At 36.0% G+C, this 15,852-nt stretch overlaps 1 protein-coding gene across 2 annotated transcripts in view; it reads right to left on the bottom strand.

The window, feature by feature from the left end:
- Positions 1-15,852, bottom strand: part of NTRK2 (neurotrophic receptor tyrosine kinase 2) — a 101,728-nt gene that overhangs the window by 14,460 nt on the left and 71,416 nt on the right. For both annotated transcript variants that reach the window (XM_053467011.1, XM_053467021.1), the window contains 3 exons: positions 9,073-9,203; positions 6,174-6,346; positions 3,400-3,634 (listed from right to left, as the gene is read on the bottom strand). In XM_053467011.1, the coding sequence (XP_053322986.1) occupies positions 3,400-3,634; positions 6,174-6,346; positions 9,073-9,203 (539 nt within the window). The remainder of the gene's footprint in view (positions 1-3,399; positions 3,635-6,173; positions 6,347-9,072; positions 9,204-15,852) is intronic.

Below are 15,852 nucleotides of genomic sequence, written 5' to 3'. Positions count from 1 at the left end.
AAACAGAAAGCTTACAATTCTGTCTTATAGCTGATATAGAACATAACACTAACACTCTACAAAAGATAACGTTTCATGTACGTTTCATTTATCATCAGAATTGATGTCTCTGCTTTTGTTATCGGTGAAGAACAATTTTTAGCATATCTCCCAAGTGTCCCTCGTGAGACAGTGTCTCATTGGGTTCCAAATCCCTATGCCCCACTTTCCTTCCCTGAAGTCCTTTTCTAGGAGCTCAAAATGAATGCTTGGTATAATTTGCTACTTGTAAATGCTTTATTTTCATCTCCAAGCACGTGCACTACATACTGAACAACTAAATATGCTATTTATATATTTTGCTTAAAAAATTGTTTTATTTTAGGTAAAAAAAAATATATAACTCATGCTGATAAAATAACATTGCATTGGTAGCATTCATACATGTTTTACAAACATGCTTGTTCTTTTAAAAACTAAAAATTCTGGTTTAAAGACACCCTTGTTAGTTTTTTATTCTATCGTTTGATTGAATTTGTCAATTTGTACGAAGCCCACGAAAACGAGGCCAACCCACCCCCCAAGAAATCAGACGAAAATGAAGCAAATGAAGCAGAATTTGCGTCTGAAATTTGTGGGTCCGAAATTTGTGGGTCCACATTCACTCATGCTCTCAAGCTCGCATTCTAATTAATCTCTATCTTTTATGCTCTTTGAATGAGAGCTTCTACCAACCTCTTCCGCGTCTTATTCTGCATCTTCTTTTGCATCTTCTTTTTCTGCATCTTCTTTGTTCTACCCTTTTCCTCTTCTTAATTCGATCTTCTATCTTGAATCCTTATCATCCAGATCATCCAACTGGGGAAGAGGATGTCACCGAAAGTACTAACTGAGGGCAATATGGTGGCGCTTGCGATGATGTCCTCTCTATGATGACCCATCTAGTCTTCCCATTTTTCCTGATGTAAAGACTCAAACCTTAATCTGTCTTTGATCTTGTCTTAGATTCAGGATAGCTTTATGCCTACCCCATGCATCTTTAAATCCCCTTCCCGCTAAATAAATAGGAACATAAATCCTTCAACACATTTTAGGGAACTTTGATCAGTAATATACTGAGGTTATTTTTAAAAAATCTAATTGAAATTATTAATTTTATATTTTAGTAATTTATATTTGGCTAAGCATTTGTTCGTTTTTAAAATGATGGATTTTAAAACCTTGGAAAACAATAGTAGGATTTTTTCTAAAAGGTACTGATCAGCTGTTAATAAACCCTGAATAAAGTACAAAAGTGCAATGTATATAAAGGACATTTAAAAAGCCAATTTTTTTGCATATGGATTTTCTGGGTCATCTACGGCTTAAATTTATATATATTGGAATTTCTAAACACAAATGCATAGCATTCTGGATAGCTAGACAAACTGGGTGTGCTATACAGCTGATACATTTCATTACTTTCATTTTGTTTTATGAGAAAATTAAATATACCAGGTCAAAACTAATAAACATAAAATAATGTTATAATGATATTCTTAATTATAACTTTAACTTAACTTTTTTTTTTTTTTAAGCTAAAAGTTCATATTTAAAATTATGTTGTGTATTAGATTTGCCTTTTTATTTTCTAGACACTAATAGGCATTGGATCTGCAGCTCATTTTCCTCCATTGTCATGCATTTTTTTTTAAAGTTAACTACCTTTTAACATATATATATAGAGAGAGATAGATATACACCCAAACACGTGTATTTTCCATTCATCCAATTCTTTTCAAAGGAGTGTTTTTAGGGTATAAAAAAATGAGAAACCTTTTTGTAATCCTGCTAACCCAGCAAACAAATAATATTATTATTCTAATAAACAATAAAAAACTTACTAGTAACCTTTACGAATACACAGTTTCTCCATGTAAAGGTACAAAAAATATGTATCCCCTGCAAAAACAATGTCTTTGTTTTTGAAGTGCCAGCTCAAAGTATATGTGTATTGTCATGTCTTCAGAGCCTTTAATATTATTAGAAATAAAGTTTCCAAAAGGAAAACTTTGGAAAAAATAGAATATAATATACAGTTAATTATTAAGAGTACTCCTTTATCTTGAAAATAGTTTTATATTCCATTAGCTGTCATTGGAAAGCAATATTTAAGTATTTATTCTTTTTTTTGTGAGAGACTTTAACATTGTGTCTTTGCCATCCATTTTAAATGCTTCCTTCTGATAATGCTCCATGTTATCTAATAATAAGCTGTTCTTCTAAGATTGTCATTAGTAGAACCCCAACTGAATAGATACAAGCTGCAGTGATCTGCCATTTCCTGCTGCCTTCAATGCAAATGTTATCTTATTGTGAGGGTATTATTATCACAGCTGTAGTGAAGTGGAGGTGGTACCCATGTATTTTCCTCTGCAGGGTGCTTAGTAACACACAGTCGTAGCAGTGCCGGCCCTTCTCTAAACATGAGCATGCCTAAATTGTAATTCACTTGTACAGATAATAATAAAAAAAGTAATAGATTTCAGCTTTGTTAAAAAAAGGTACAACATCTGTTCAATATCTGAATCTGCTTCTAGGTTAATGCACATAGCTGATTTATGCCTAATGTCCTACTTTTTGGTGAAACACAAAGCTTCTTTGAAGCTGGTACTACCGTATTATCATTTGTTAGTAACTACTTCTCTAATTACTGGACATTCACAAGGTGTTTATTGTTATACCAATGGCTTATCATTATGCAAACCTGCCACCTTGCATTTAGCTGCCCCATAATAAAAATGGACATAATTAAGTAGCATTTTCGCACATCCTCCAAAATGCTAAGAGATTTTCAGTTGTTTAGATCCAAAACTGGATATAGAAGGAGGCACTCCACAAAGCTTTCATGGCCTCATATAATTTTTGTTAGATAATTGGGCTCTACAGACCTATATAAATATATCAGCTTTGGGTAGAACAAAGAAACACAAGGGATTCAATACCTAGAAGCACATACAATGTTAATTCATCCTAGATGACCAGTGAAGCCGGCTATGTGTCGTATCACATGAGCCTGGTGATGAACAATCTAACATCACCTTACTTTCAACATTGGAGAAGGGTACTAAATAGTTCAAAGGCATAGTACTCCACATACTGTTCAGTAAAACATGCACTTTTTACAGCAACACCAGTTGCTTGAAAATAAAAAAAAATATATGGTCATCTAAGGAATATCTACATTACAGAGCAGTTAATGTTATATAAAGCGCAACTGTTTCTTCAGGGAAAAATTACTTCAAGACAAAATACATCATGATCTCAGCGCTGTTCCTTTTACTATATGTATCTCATTAAATGCATCTTCATGAAGCAATTAATGTGGACATAAAAGACATTGCCTCATCGCCATTATAATTAGAGTGATGATCTACTTACTCTGTAATAGTCAGTGCTGTACACATCTCTTGACATGCCAAAGTCTCCAATCTTCACCAGAAGGTTTTCTCCAACCAGACAGTTCCTTGTGGCGAGATCTCGGTGAACAAAGTGCTGGGAAGCCAGGTAGACCATACCTGCTGCAATCTGCTGAGCTATGTAAAGCATCTGGGATTGAGTGAGTTCTGCTGGACGGTTTCCTTCTGCCATGAGGACTGCATCTGGTCCATGGGCTCTGAATACAACACACAAATCAGTCAACTTAAATAGATTAAAAAAGATATTAAATGTCAAATAGAACAAATGCATACAGTGACTATGTGCTTATTATGTAATGGCCAGTGATCACTGCCATATGTTCATCACAGGCAAATGCTCCATCTTTCTTCTTTTTTTGGACTAGAAATTAAAAGCTTATATGCAAAGTTATTTTCAATGGCTTTGTTATTTTTTTCCATTCAGCGGATTCTCTTTTCTGAAAAACGCATTTAAATGGAATAAAATGAAATTAGAGGTACCCCAAAATCTGTCCGACCAGTTGTAAATGAGCTACACTCATCACCATATTTTGTAAACTAAAAAAATACATACACATAGTACACGAAAAAGGGTATTGCAGAAAAAAATGTATACTTGACTCTTAAAATAAAATGATGCAGACGGCTTCTTTTTCTGTATTCCAGGGGATAGTGTTGCCTGATAACTGAGCTTTTAATTTCACATATTTGCAATGTTCAACCTAAATTCCTTATCTTTGCATTTTTCCTTTGGAGTCCTGTAATCCTAGTCTCCCACAGCGTGCAGCTGGAGAAAGCCACAACAATTTTCACTTTGCTTCCTGCACTCCCCCGAATAATTCTCCCTACCATGAACTCTATGCACAGACATTGCTTTTGACCTTCAACATGTGGTCTGGTTTTTGAAACATGAATCTATGCAGCAGGAAACCTCTGCATCTATCTCATCTCTAGATTTAGTAAGGTCTCCAATGCTTTTCCCTTGATAGCCTTTGGTGGTGCTGCAGGGTAAGGAATAGGATGTCTGCCTAAACGATTTGCTTTATTGTATTACAGAGCGTAAATGATTTGAAAGTAGGGAGACTTGTGAAAACTACACTGACTGAGTTCAATATAATTAATTTGAGAATATAGTACTGTTAAACTTGGAGGCACCAAATATATAGTCAAGTTAACCTTTGCTTATAATCACTATTCGATGCATATACTGTATACCTCTCAATTTACACACCGTTTCTTACAGTACATATGTATGTCAAAAGGTATGAGAAAACCAGAAATGACAGACTTAAGTTTAACCCATTCTTTATTGTCCTGATCTGTTCTTTTTGTAGTTTGTCTTGTACATAAATTATAATACAATGGCTATACAATGTGAAAAATCTCTTTGTAAAGCTTTGTTAATATTTGTAAGTAGCCATGGTGCCAGGTTTGCTAACTAGTCTGGGACTAATGCTAGCAAAAAAACTTGTCCCACGTGGGTAGGGAGTCAGAACCTCAACAAATAGGCACAATATTAAGATCATAACAGAAAATGTAACTAACCTTTTCGCAGCTGACTCTACGTAAGTCTTTACAGGGACACATGCTGCCTCAATGCCCTTAAGATTTTTTTGTCTCCTGTAGTGTTAATCATATACATTTCTAGCTCATTCAATTATTTAGAATTTCAGAGCCACCAGCTCTCCTGGTGCACTCTTCAGGGGCTTGATATAAAAATGTTTTATCATAGACCTCACATGGCATATGTGGGTGTTTTAGCATAGGATGACATAGACAAAAATTACGGTGAACCAAAAGTAGACAGGACTCCACCCAGTCATTTGTTTGGCATTAGATATTGTGGCTCCAAGAGTAGGCCATAGAAGGTATTAATACTCGCTATGGCTTAGCTAGAACAATTTTATGTATCATTCCTTTTTACCCATTTTGATTCTTACACATCTGTTTTTGTATCCTTAATTGTCTATTGACAGTGATATTACATTATTGAACCTTGTAACTCAACATGGAATTGAAAAACATAATGTGTTAAATCTACTATTACATCGTTAATGTGGCAAAATAATCTGCATTATTTCAGATACATTAACATAATGGCATGTGTAATTTTAATACTTTTGGTGTGTGTGAAGTATATTCAGAGCTAAATAAAAATTAGAAAACAATCCAAATAATGGCACAAACATACATGTATATGTAAATTTATACATACAAGACTGATTCAGTCATTGAAAAGAGACACTAAAAACATTGGCAAATGCCAAAAAAAACACATGAATTCTACTATTTCTCTTTTTGTAACCACTGGTGAGTTTCATCATAAATTGTAAATGCAAACGGAATAATCTTTCATAATACTGATGTCAAAATTCCCCAAAAAACTAAATTATTATGTCCATTGTATTGGAGTATAAGGGGCAGGACATACTGTGTTTTGCACTTTTGTTTCCTTAAAGACAGCCTATATTTATACAAGTACTTTTTTGCAACTAAATCTCTCGTAAAGGATTGAGTTTAGTATTCATAACAAAATTACATCACTGATTAATGCTAATCTGTGATTGTAGCAGGTGGTAAGGTCGCCTGCAGGCCAAAACACAGTGGACAATATTGGAACCCCACTTCACTAGTCATTTGAAGGACCAAAACTGGCAAGATTCTAAATCAGCAACAAGGGCAGCAGAACAACATGGCTTATCGTAGGTTCCACAAAATGTAATATATTTATTTATTTTTCTTTTGTTGGTAACTCACCTCAGGAACTTGTTCAGATCGCCATGCTTCATATACTCAAAGACCATGATGAGTGGATCTCCTTCCACACAAACACCATAAAAAGTCACAATATGCTCATGCTGTAAGTTTGTTAGCAACTCAGCCTCCCGATGAAAGTCTTTTCGCGCATTGTCACTGGCATCTTTTAGCGTCTGTAAAACATAATTTATGGTACCCACATGTAACTTTGTAAGTAAAAAGTAAAATATTTCCTGATCATTATATATATATATATATATGATACATAATTACTGCAGAGCTCTAGAAAATTATATATATATATATATATATATATATATTTATTTAGGCGCAATTGTAATGGAGTGGAGATTTCTGTGTTTTGAAACGGTAATATATTCCACTTAGTCATTAGAAAAGAAAAGCATTACAAAAGCAACTATGCATCCTAGTTTGTAAGCGCACATCAAAGCGGTTAGTGTTGCTAAGCAACCGGTAAATGGCAAGTAACAGAGGCCAAAGAAGAGAATGAAGCCTGTGCTGATAATTTCACATGGAACATTGTATAATAGTAAATATTAATAGTATAAGAGTATATATATACCGTATTGGCTCGAATATAGGCCGCACTTTTTTCCCCTACTTTAAGTTTTTAAAGTGGGGGTGCGGCCTATATTCGGGGTCTAGCGCCCGACGCCCGGGACATGCAGTGGGGTTAGGATACAGATCCCCCGCAGCGGTGCAGGGGACCAGTATCCTACTCCCCGATACGCTCAGACAGCCTCCCCTGCCAGCACTTCCCACGGGGGGGGTGCCGGCACGGGAGGTTGTCTAAGCGTTTTACCTCTGCCCACCCCCGACTTACCGGAGCAGACTCCCGGGTGTCTTGCGGGGCCAGCGGGAGACATCTACGCAATACGCGTATGCAACTTCCGGTACCGGAAGTTGCATACGCGTATTGCGTAGATGTCCCTCGCCGGCCCCGCAAGACACCCGGGAGTCTGCTCCGGTAAGTCGAGGAGGGGGGGGCAGAGGAGGGCAGTGGCAGCATATCTCGGGGGGGGGGAGAGGAGGAGGACAGTGGTAGCATATCGGGGGGGAGGACAGTGGTAGCATATCGGGGGGGAGGACAGTGGTAGCATATCGGGGGGGACAGTGGTAGCATATCGGGGGGGGACAGTGGTAGCATATCGGGGGGGGAGGACAGTGGTAGCATATCGGGGGGGGAGGAGGACAGTGGTAGCATATCTCGGGGAGGGAGGACAGTGGCAGCATATCGGGGGGGGGGACAGTGGTAGTATATCTCGGGGAAGGAGGACAGTGGTAGCGTATCTCGGGGTGGGAGGAGGACAGTGGTAGCATATCTCGGGGAGGGAGGACAGTGGCAGCATATCTCGGGGGGGGCAGAGTGGCAGCATGTTTTTTTTGGTGCTTTTTTAAAGAAAAAAAACTTTTTCTTTAAAAAAGCACCAAACTTTTAGGGTGCGGCCTATATACGGGGGCGGCCTATATCCGAGCCAATACGGTATATATATATATATATATATATATATATATATATACCTATCCAGAGAGAAAATGTCTGAATAATTATGCTGCTTTATCAGCAAATAAATGTGTGCTATTTGATGAAAGAGTTAAAGATTTATGGTAAAAACAATAAAAGAGCACCTATAGCGCAATATAGGCCTGCTGTAACATAGACACATAGAACTTGATAGCAGATAAGAACTATTTGCTCCATCTAGTTTGCGCATTTCTCCTTTCTGTCCATTAACACTCAAGCCTTAATCAGTCCAATCCTTAATCCATGTAATGGTTTGTAATCCAATGTAATCTGCCCTGAAAGCATATTCACTTGTCCAGCCACTTGGGTGGCTAATACAGGGTATGAGTACCTAACTGCGCTACTATAGGCTGTTTTGGGTAGTGTATGTACGCAGAACAAAAGCACAAGTTGTAGCTGTGGAGCAGCGCTCATTAACTAATTGAATCGTTAAGTGATTACTAAATTAATTTCTCATACAATGCAAATGAAATATTAAAGTTATATGATGCACCTTCTGCATCAGCTGAGCCCAATTGACGCATTTTCCACTTAGTTCACTAAGTGGATACAGTCATTTACATTTTATATTTATTCAGCAAAATAGACGTTCATATTTCTTTATTATTCCAGTTCTTTAGTCCTAGAACTAAATCCATGCTCCACTTCTATTAGTTTGTATCCTCACTGCCCTTCTTCCCCAAATCCTCCACCAAACCTGTGGACTGCCATGTCCCTCACTTTTAATACCAAATTCCATTATGGATTTTATTCCAAATAAAATCTGGCCACAAATTATTATGAAAATAAAAACATAAAAGAAACAAATCATCTCAGACGTGCAGATAGTGTATTTTAGAGGCACTACTTTTCTTGCTACAATTTGTAGTTTGGGGGAGTGCTTATGTAATCCCTGGTGGAGTTAATGATCAGCCTTCTCCAATGAATGTATTAGGTGATAGCACATATAGGGTGCAGTGCTAACAAGTCTCTAGTGACTGCAACTACATGTATTGTTGCCCCGTCTTACCACTGAGTGGCATAAAAAAAAAGTGAATGGCATACACATGGGAATAAGAAAAATAAGAAAATTGGGCTAGAGAAAGGATCTGCCAAGTAAGGGGAACTAAAGATAAAATATGAAGAATGGATGATAAACTTTATGATGTTAAAAAACAATAATGTTTTGCATTTTGCAAATATAGGTTGGCTAAACGATGTTGTCAAAAACCCAAGGACTGGAAAAATGTGGGTTATTTTCCAGCAGGAAGAATAGGCAAACTAGATGGGTCTGAAGGTGTTTTAATGTGCCATCAAATTATATTGTTTGTTGCCTTTAGAATTCTATTGACAGAAAAAAAGAATAAACCTTACCTTTACTGCAACTAGGATTTTATCTTGTTCAGGGCTAAGGTTGTAGCACTCTGCCAGAAACACTTTTCCAAATGCCCCTTCTCCAAGTTCTCTCTTCAGAACAATGTTGTGCCTCTTTATATGCTGAACAACTATAAAAAAAAATTAAAATACAAATTAGTTTTAAATAAATGACCAATACAATAAGAAATCAGCTACTCCCTGGAAACAAAATGTCCTTCCAAATCAGTCATCATAACCCTCCAAATGTAGTTTTTTATGGAATAACATTTGCACAGGCATCATATTAACATTTAAAACTAATTAACAGTCTTAAATATTTGCTAACATTCAAGTAAATGCATCTAGAAAAAAAAGATCCTATTTGAGTGATCCTTGGAGAAAAGTTTCTTAATTCATTAGAAGACGTCATTATTAAACTGGCAACTAACATAAAAGAAACTCTGCAGGTCTGACTCAGATATGGTTGCAGGGTCCTTTTGTTTTAGGTCTGGTAGAATTAAAAAATCTAGATAAAGTTCACACACAAAATTACACCCACTTTTATCTTTCAACCTTCCTAAAAAAAATAACCTAATAGAAATAAGAGGTTCCAGTTCTTGTCACCTTATTTTAGTAATCAAATGAGTTAATCAGTGGTTTACTATCAGATTGTAAAACACAAGTTACATTTTCTATTACAGAAATAGTCATCTATAGAAAGATCTTGTCCATGGTAAAAGATTAATTACAAAAAAATATTTTGTTAATATTTTTTATGCAAGAGCACAGACAAAAAGATGGGTTAATGGCAGGGGATGTTAATAGGAAGGCTTTAGCAGGGGACAAGTGATTGTTATGGATTGGAAGAATGGGGTGTTTCAATGAACACATTATTATTCTCATATTGCTCACAATTACAATTAAATAAATATCCACTTGTTCATTTATGTAGGATGTTGCTAACTGAACAAGTTCTGCTGTGATTCGGAAGTAAAGCCAAGCATCTGCACCAATCTTGAAAGAGACTGACATTCAGTTCTAAAATCAGCCAGATTGCAATATAAATATAGAAAGTTAATCTAAGCTCAGGGAAAAGTTGCAAATTCCTGCTTAGCTGTCAAAGAACCAGATTTAGAAATATGTTGATGAATTAAACTAAATGTATTTTAAGGATCATTGTAAAGTATTATTTTTAAAAAAAGTTTCATAACATCTGTGACAACAAATGTTCTCATCAATCATTATTAATTGCTTCTAAAAATAGCCCAGCCATCTGAAGTCCCAATCAGTACCATTCTTTATCGAATATCAAATCTAAAAAGCATACACTATATCATAATGTGAGATTGTTTATTTGGTTTGGATAACATATGACAGAGATTCTGGCAGGCATGGAACAACAACAACACAAAAGATAAATACTACTTAAGAAAAAAGTAATAGTTTGGATACTGATATTTGCCTGAAACATGTGTAACTAAAGAATTAAAGTAGAACTTCTTATGTCATTTATGGCTCAAACAGGATGTGGTCCTCATGCAACATTGATGCTTCAGGATGTTCTGTGGTAGGTAGATGAAGGAATTTCTACCTTTTTTCCATTGCTGGCAGCTATGACGTAATAATTTATGATGTGTCTCTGCATTTCTAAATCTGTTCTACAGGCTCTATGATATGTTGTGATGGGGCTGACCATTGTTAAGTGAACTTTTATCTTTTAAATCTTCACAATGCATAGGTTTCCTGCAGGCAAATGTCACTGTTTTAGTCATTCATTTCTCATTCTTTACTCTGTTTTTCCTCATTCTGGGAAAAATCTCCATAAAACTAGACAGTGAGTTCTGGAACCCTCAAGTTTAGTGTGTGCTAAACTCTGGGTAACTCATGTTAAATGTTCAGTACCGTGTGGGTGCCAAAAGGAGTAATTGAAAAAATTAGCATTCACTGAGTACCGCTTCTGAAAATTGTCCCAAAACCTTAGGACTCACCTCAGTCTTGAGTTGCATTGGGATCACACATGCAACTCATTGGAGTCTGAGGGGCTTGGTTAGTTTCCGGAGCAAGACCTGATTCCATGAACTTCTGAATGTTATTGAATATATCCCTAGGCATTTATCTAAGGTGACACAGGGGGCAAGTGTGCACGGGTTAACAGTAGATCCCAATTCATGACCAAGTCCCTTCCATATTTGGTTATTGTATGCATTTCTGACCATTCTCCTTTCACTTCTTACCTGTATCACTATAAATACTATTTAAAACAAAAAAAAGCCATAGCAGAATTTCCGGACTCAGTGGCCATAGCTGGGCTGTAAACCTTGTTTTCTTAAAGCTTCCTTGAGTGAAAGCGATCATAAATTTGTTTTATTCAATGCAGTCTGCTTTAAGACCAATGATTGCATGTCTGGATGTTAAAATTAATTAGCATTTGCTTGCTTTGCTCTGATAACCATGAATGTGGCATTTTGATTTACAAGCATGCTTTAAATCAATAGTAAAAAAAATCATACCCACAAATACACAAAAGCAAACGTCATTCGTTTGAACAAAGTTACTGCTACAAGTCCAATATGTTGGTGAAAACCATATGAATACATTCTTTGTTATCACAATTTGAAATTAATATTTTTAATTTAGAAACATTCTAAAATAATCACACTAATTGCAAAAGGAAAGTGATTACTTTAACAATGTCAAATAAAGACATAGTATAATTCAGTTTTTTCTTCAATAATAGCTTAATACCATAGTGTGGAATAAAGATTAATACATGTGGGGCCTAAATGTTGAAGGTGGCTATTAACACTGGCTGGCAGTATTAATGTGTATTTGTACCATTACCCATAGCCAACCTCAGTTCACATAATTTCCCATCGAGGGGGATGGATACAGCCCAAACCTTTTCATATGGTGTCTAAGAAGAAGAAATACAGAAAAAAGGGGGCATTGGAATTCAGCGAACACTTAGTCCGTCAGTTGGAGCAGTGATCCTTGACGGCTTTGTGCCGTCTGTCCATGTAATGTTCCTTTTTGTATTGTTTGGGTTGGTGGTCGGTGCCAGGAGAGTGCATAGGTAGATACTTTTGTTCTTTAAGTCGGGGTCTGCACAAGGTAGGAGGAAAGGGGAGTAACAGGGAATGTGTCAGCTGCATGGATTATAGCAGATGGAGGGATAGAGTGACTATGTGTGTATGGATGTAACGTATTTGGTGGTCAGACCAAATATTGATTTGATTTAGGTTTTTCTTTTGTCACCCACTTTGCATTTTGTTAAATAATAAAAAAAAACTATGCCTAAAACGTCTGCACAGTACTGTATGTGTAGGTGTATGGTGATAGTGTGTATATGTATGTGTATTGTGGGTGGGTGTATGTATGTATGTATGTGTAGTGGTGTTAGAATGAATGTGTGTTAGTGTGCAGTGGTGTATGTGCTGTTAGCTTTTGTGTGTAAGTGTACTGTGGTAGCATGTGTGGCATCTGTGAGGGTATTCTGCTAGCATGTGTACTGTGTACTGTTAACATGAATGTGTGTTTTAGTATTTGATGTGAGGATATTAATGTGTGTGTATTAGTGTGTCAGCATATAGTGTTAACGTGTCAGGGATGAGATTGGCCATTTGAAGTATAGTGTCATATGCAAGTCAGATCTACTTGATTGCTCACAGACAGGTATATTAGATTATGAGAGGAGGGAAGCTTGATCTGTATTTAAAACACTTATTAATCTATAAAACATGTGGGGCACACCTACTGAGTGTTCTACCACAGGGTTCTAGGTTCTACCACAGCCAAGGCTAGCATCATTATAATATAAAATAATGTATTTTAAAAAGTAGCATGCTCTAATGGTTATTGTACCATGGGTATTGACCAGTGTGAGGTCACACTAATGGAAGTAAGAATACAAGAGCTTACATTTCAAAACTAGCAAGGCCACACATTTATATACAGCCTTTTGCCTTAAGTGATATATCTGTCTTATTAAACTTCCTGTCCAAGCTTCCTGTGGATCGGATAATGCCTTTAGCCTTTGAACTTGAGAGTTTCCACTTGAATGCTAAAAAGTCTCTGCTATACATTGCACAGGGTGCCAAATTAATGTTGACTGTGCATCATACTGTACTTTCCTAGCATGATCACTAGAATGCCAATCACTGGAAAGAGATAGAAGCATAGTGAGATTTCTTGTTTTTACTTAAATAATTTCTGCATATATATATATTTCCTTTTTTGGATGCAAATTCCCACAGAAATGTTCATCAGCAAATTTACATTTGGTTGTTTTTACAAGGACTTCTGTCGTTTTTATCAGAAAGCTCAGTGCACGTGAATGATTTTGCATAAAATTTCAACTGTCCCTAGTTAAATTTAATATTAAATCATAAATCCACATTCTCATGTAGTTCTCAAATACATCTACAGCACACTTCTGCTGTGACCGTGCATTAGGATTTATGAAGCACAATCAAGTTCTACGCCTGTTGCCGCCTAAGTGCCAGTACAATTAACTCAACTATTAAAACAACTAAATCCCTGTTAGTGTTCAGATAAATCCAGTCTGGCCAATAGATTTTCATAAGAAGAGAAGCTGGGAAGCTGGCAGAGCTGACTAATTATTAACTATTAATTTTATGGTGATGGTGGAAACATACCTATTATGTTCTATAAAAGCTTAATAGATGTCACAGTAAATCATGTTAACCTTACTTTCCTACATACTTTTGGCTGTAGAACAGTGTTGAACTTGAATCTATGCTGAACATGCAACTCAACAGAAATGTCCCTCGAGGCTCTCCTTAGACGTGATACTTACTCCCTTTCCGAACAATCAAATATCCGCATGGCTTCTAGATAAACATTTTTTAACGGGGGCACAAATAGTTTTTTTTTTTATCATATCAAATTGATTTAGAAAGAGGTAATGAAATGTCAATAAAATGGTTTATGTTGCTTAAGTCTTTTTTTTTATTTAAGGTGATTAACCATTCTGTTTTCGAAAAAAAATGTTAATATAAGAGTTTTGTATTATAGATGTTAAAGCAATTAAAATGAAAGTTAGCTGTGCCAGTGAAGCGCCAAAGCTCATTGTTGCAGTACAGCACTACTTAGACTTGGATTTAATTATATTTTATTTAAAATGTTTTATGATTAAGCCAAGCTTATTGTAACATTCTTAAAATGTTTAAAATAGGTCATAATATTTTCCAATGTATGCCTGTTGTTTTGTAGTTGTGATTTTATACATTTATGGTAATTTGTGTGAAAAACCTTCAACATGTTACATTAAAATCCCTTAGCTATTTAAGATTTTAGATAACTGATTTATTGTAAGGCACCTCACCATTTGCATTATGTATTCTGTATGGCCCGCTCAGTCCTTCTAGTGGTAGAACTTTAACTGAATTGGCCCTTTATAATACATAATGAAGTCAGATGATTAAAAATGCAGATCTCCTGCTTTAGTGAATAATGCTCACTCGCTCGCTGTACATTATGCTACAGAAGACAAAGGATGAGGTGAATTTTGGCTACCTGTGTACTAGTCTCCATACTAGTCACTAAAGTACATTAGCTCAAAATATGCTTTGCTCTATACATTCAGTAGCGATTCTGGATAGCACAATGTACACTTTGAAAAGACCAACCATGATAGATGTGGATTTAATGGAATGGGGATGGTCTGGCCAAATGTTTTAAGAGATACAGGAATGGGAGAAAAGGTTTTCCTCATAGAGATATCCTCACTACGAGCTGTGGTCGTTGGAGGATATACACTTTGGAGTAGTGTATCCACATGAGTGCATGGGCATGAAAAGCACTAGAGCGGAATACATTTAAAATCTTACTCTTTCAAGTAAAGAGTCAATTTCTGAAGGTAACATGGCCACCAGAACATGGTTTTTAGCACTGGGTGAGCACAGTGTGTTCCATAGTTGCAATTTTGTCCTTTAGTCAACTCAGAAGTCCTGGAATAAGCATTTATCCGAAACTTCTTTTGTTTCAACTGAAAGAAAGCCCTCAGGAAATGGGAGTTCCCACTGATAGCTTTATACCACTTGTGGCTGTGAGGCTATCACTGGGTCTACTTACTAATGGGAGTCTTTTAGTAGGTTTAATAAACAGATATTGGCCCAGGGTGATTAAGCTCTTTTGTTTTGGGAATTTGTTTTATTACAGTTGTTATTGTATTGCTTTCATAAAATGAGTTTATTTAAAGTTTTATATTCATGACTGTAATTGGATTCCATCACAGTTCAATAGGACTTCCCATGTTAACTTTTATGGAAACAATAAATACATTTTAAAAGCTAAACAAGTGTTTTAAGAAGATGACAAAAGTTGCCAGCCACACTCAGTATCCCGCAATTCTGACCTGCAATTCCCTTAATTGTGGCCAGAGATCTTTCTTAGTCAAATTGCGGTTAGAATCCCCTTCAAATCCAGCAAAGCACATTCGATTATGTGCCTGTCAGGATTAAATCCAGTAGAAGCGAAAGGGAAGGTTATGATGAGCAAATTGTCTTTGCAAAAAGCAATTTGAAACATCTTTAATCATATGCTTTTGCTCTAAAAGAAAGATGATGATGCCAAAGTGCTCAGTAATATGCCTTAAAATTAATAGCTTCCCAAAATAAAAAAATACAAAAATCCAATTTTACATTTATTATATCAGATAATTAACTGTTATAAAGTTGATTACTTAATTACAAATATAGCCTCAGTAAGTTTTCTTAATATGATTTGTTTTAACAGACTTTAATCTTTATGTGCCAGAAGGCTTATACTTTTCTGGTC

The sequence above is a fragment of the Spea bombifrons genome, chromosome 1 (genome assembly GCF_027358695.1).
Source record: "Spea bombifrons isolate aSpeBom1 chromosome 1, aSpeBom1.2.pri, whole genome shotgun sequence".
NCBI classification, from domain to species: domain Eukaryota; kingdom Metazoa; phylum Chordata; class Amphibia; order Anura; family Pelobatidae; genus Spea; species Spea bombifrons.
The sequence above is the reverse complement of the archived record's forward strand: the minus strand, read 5'-3'. Positions and strand labels throughout refer to the sequence as shown.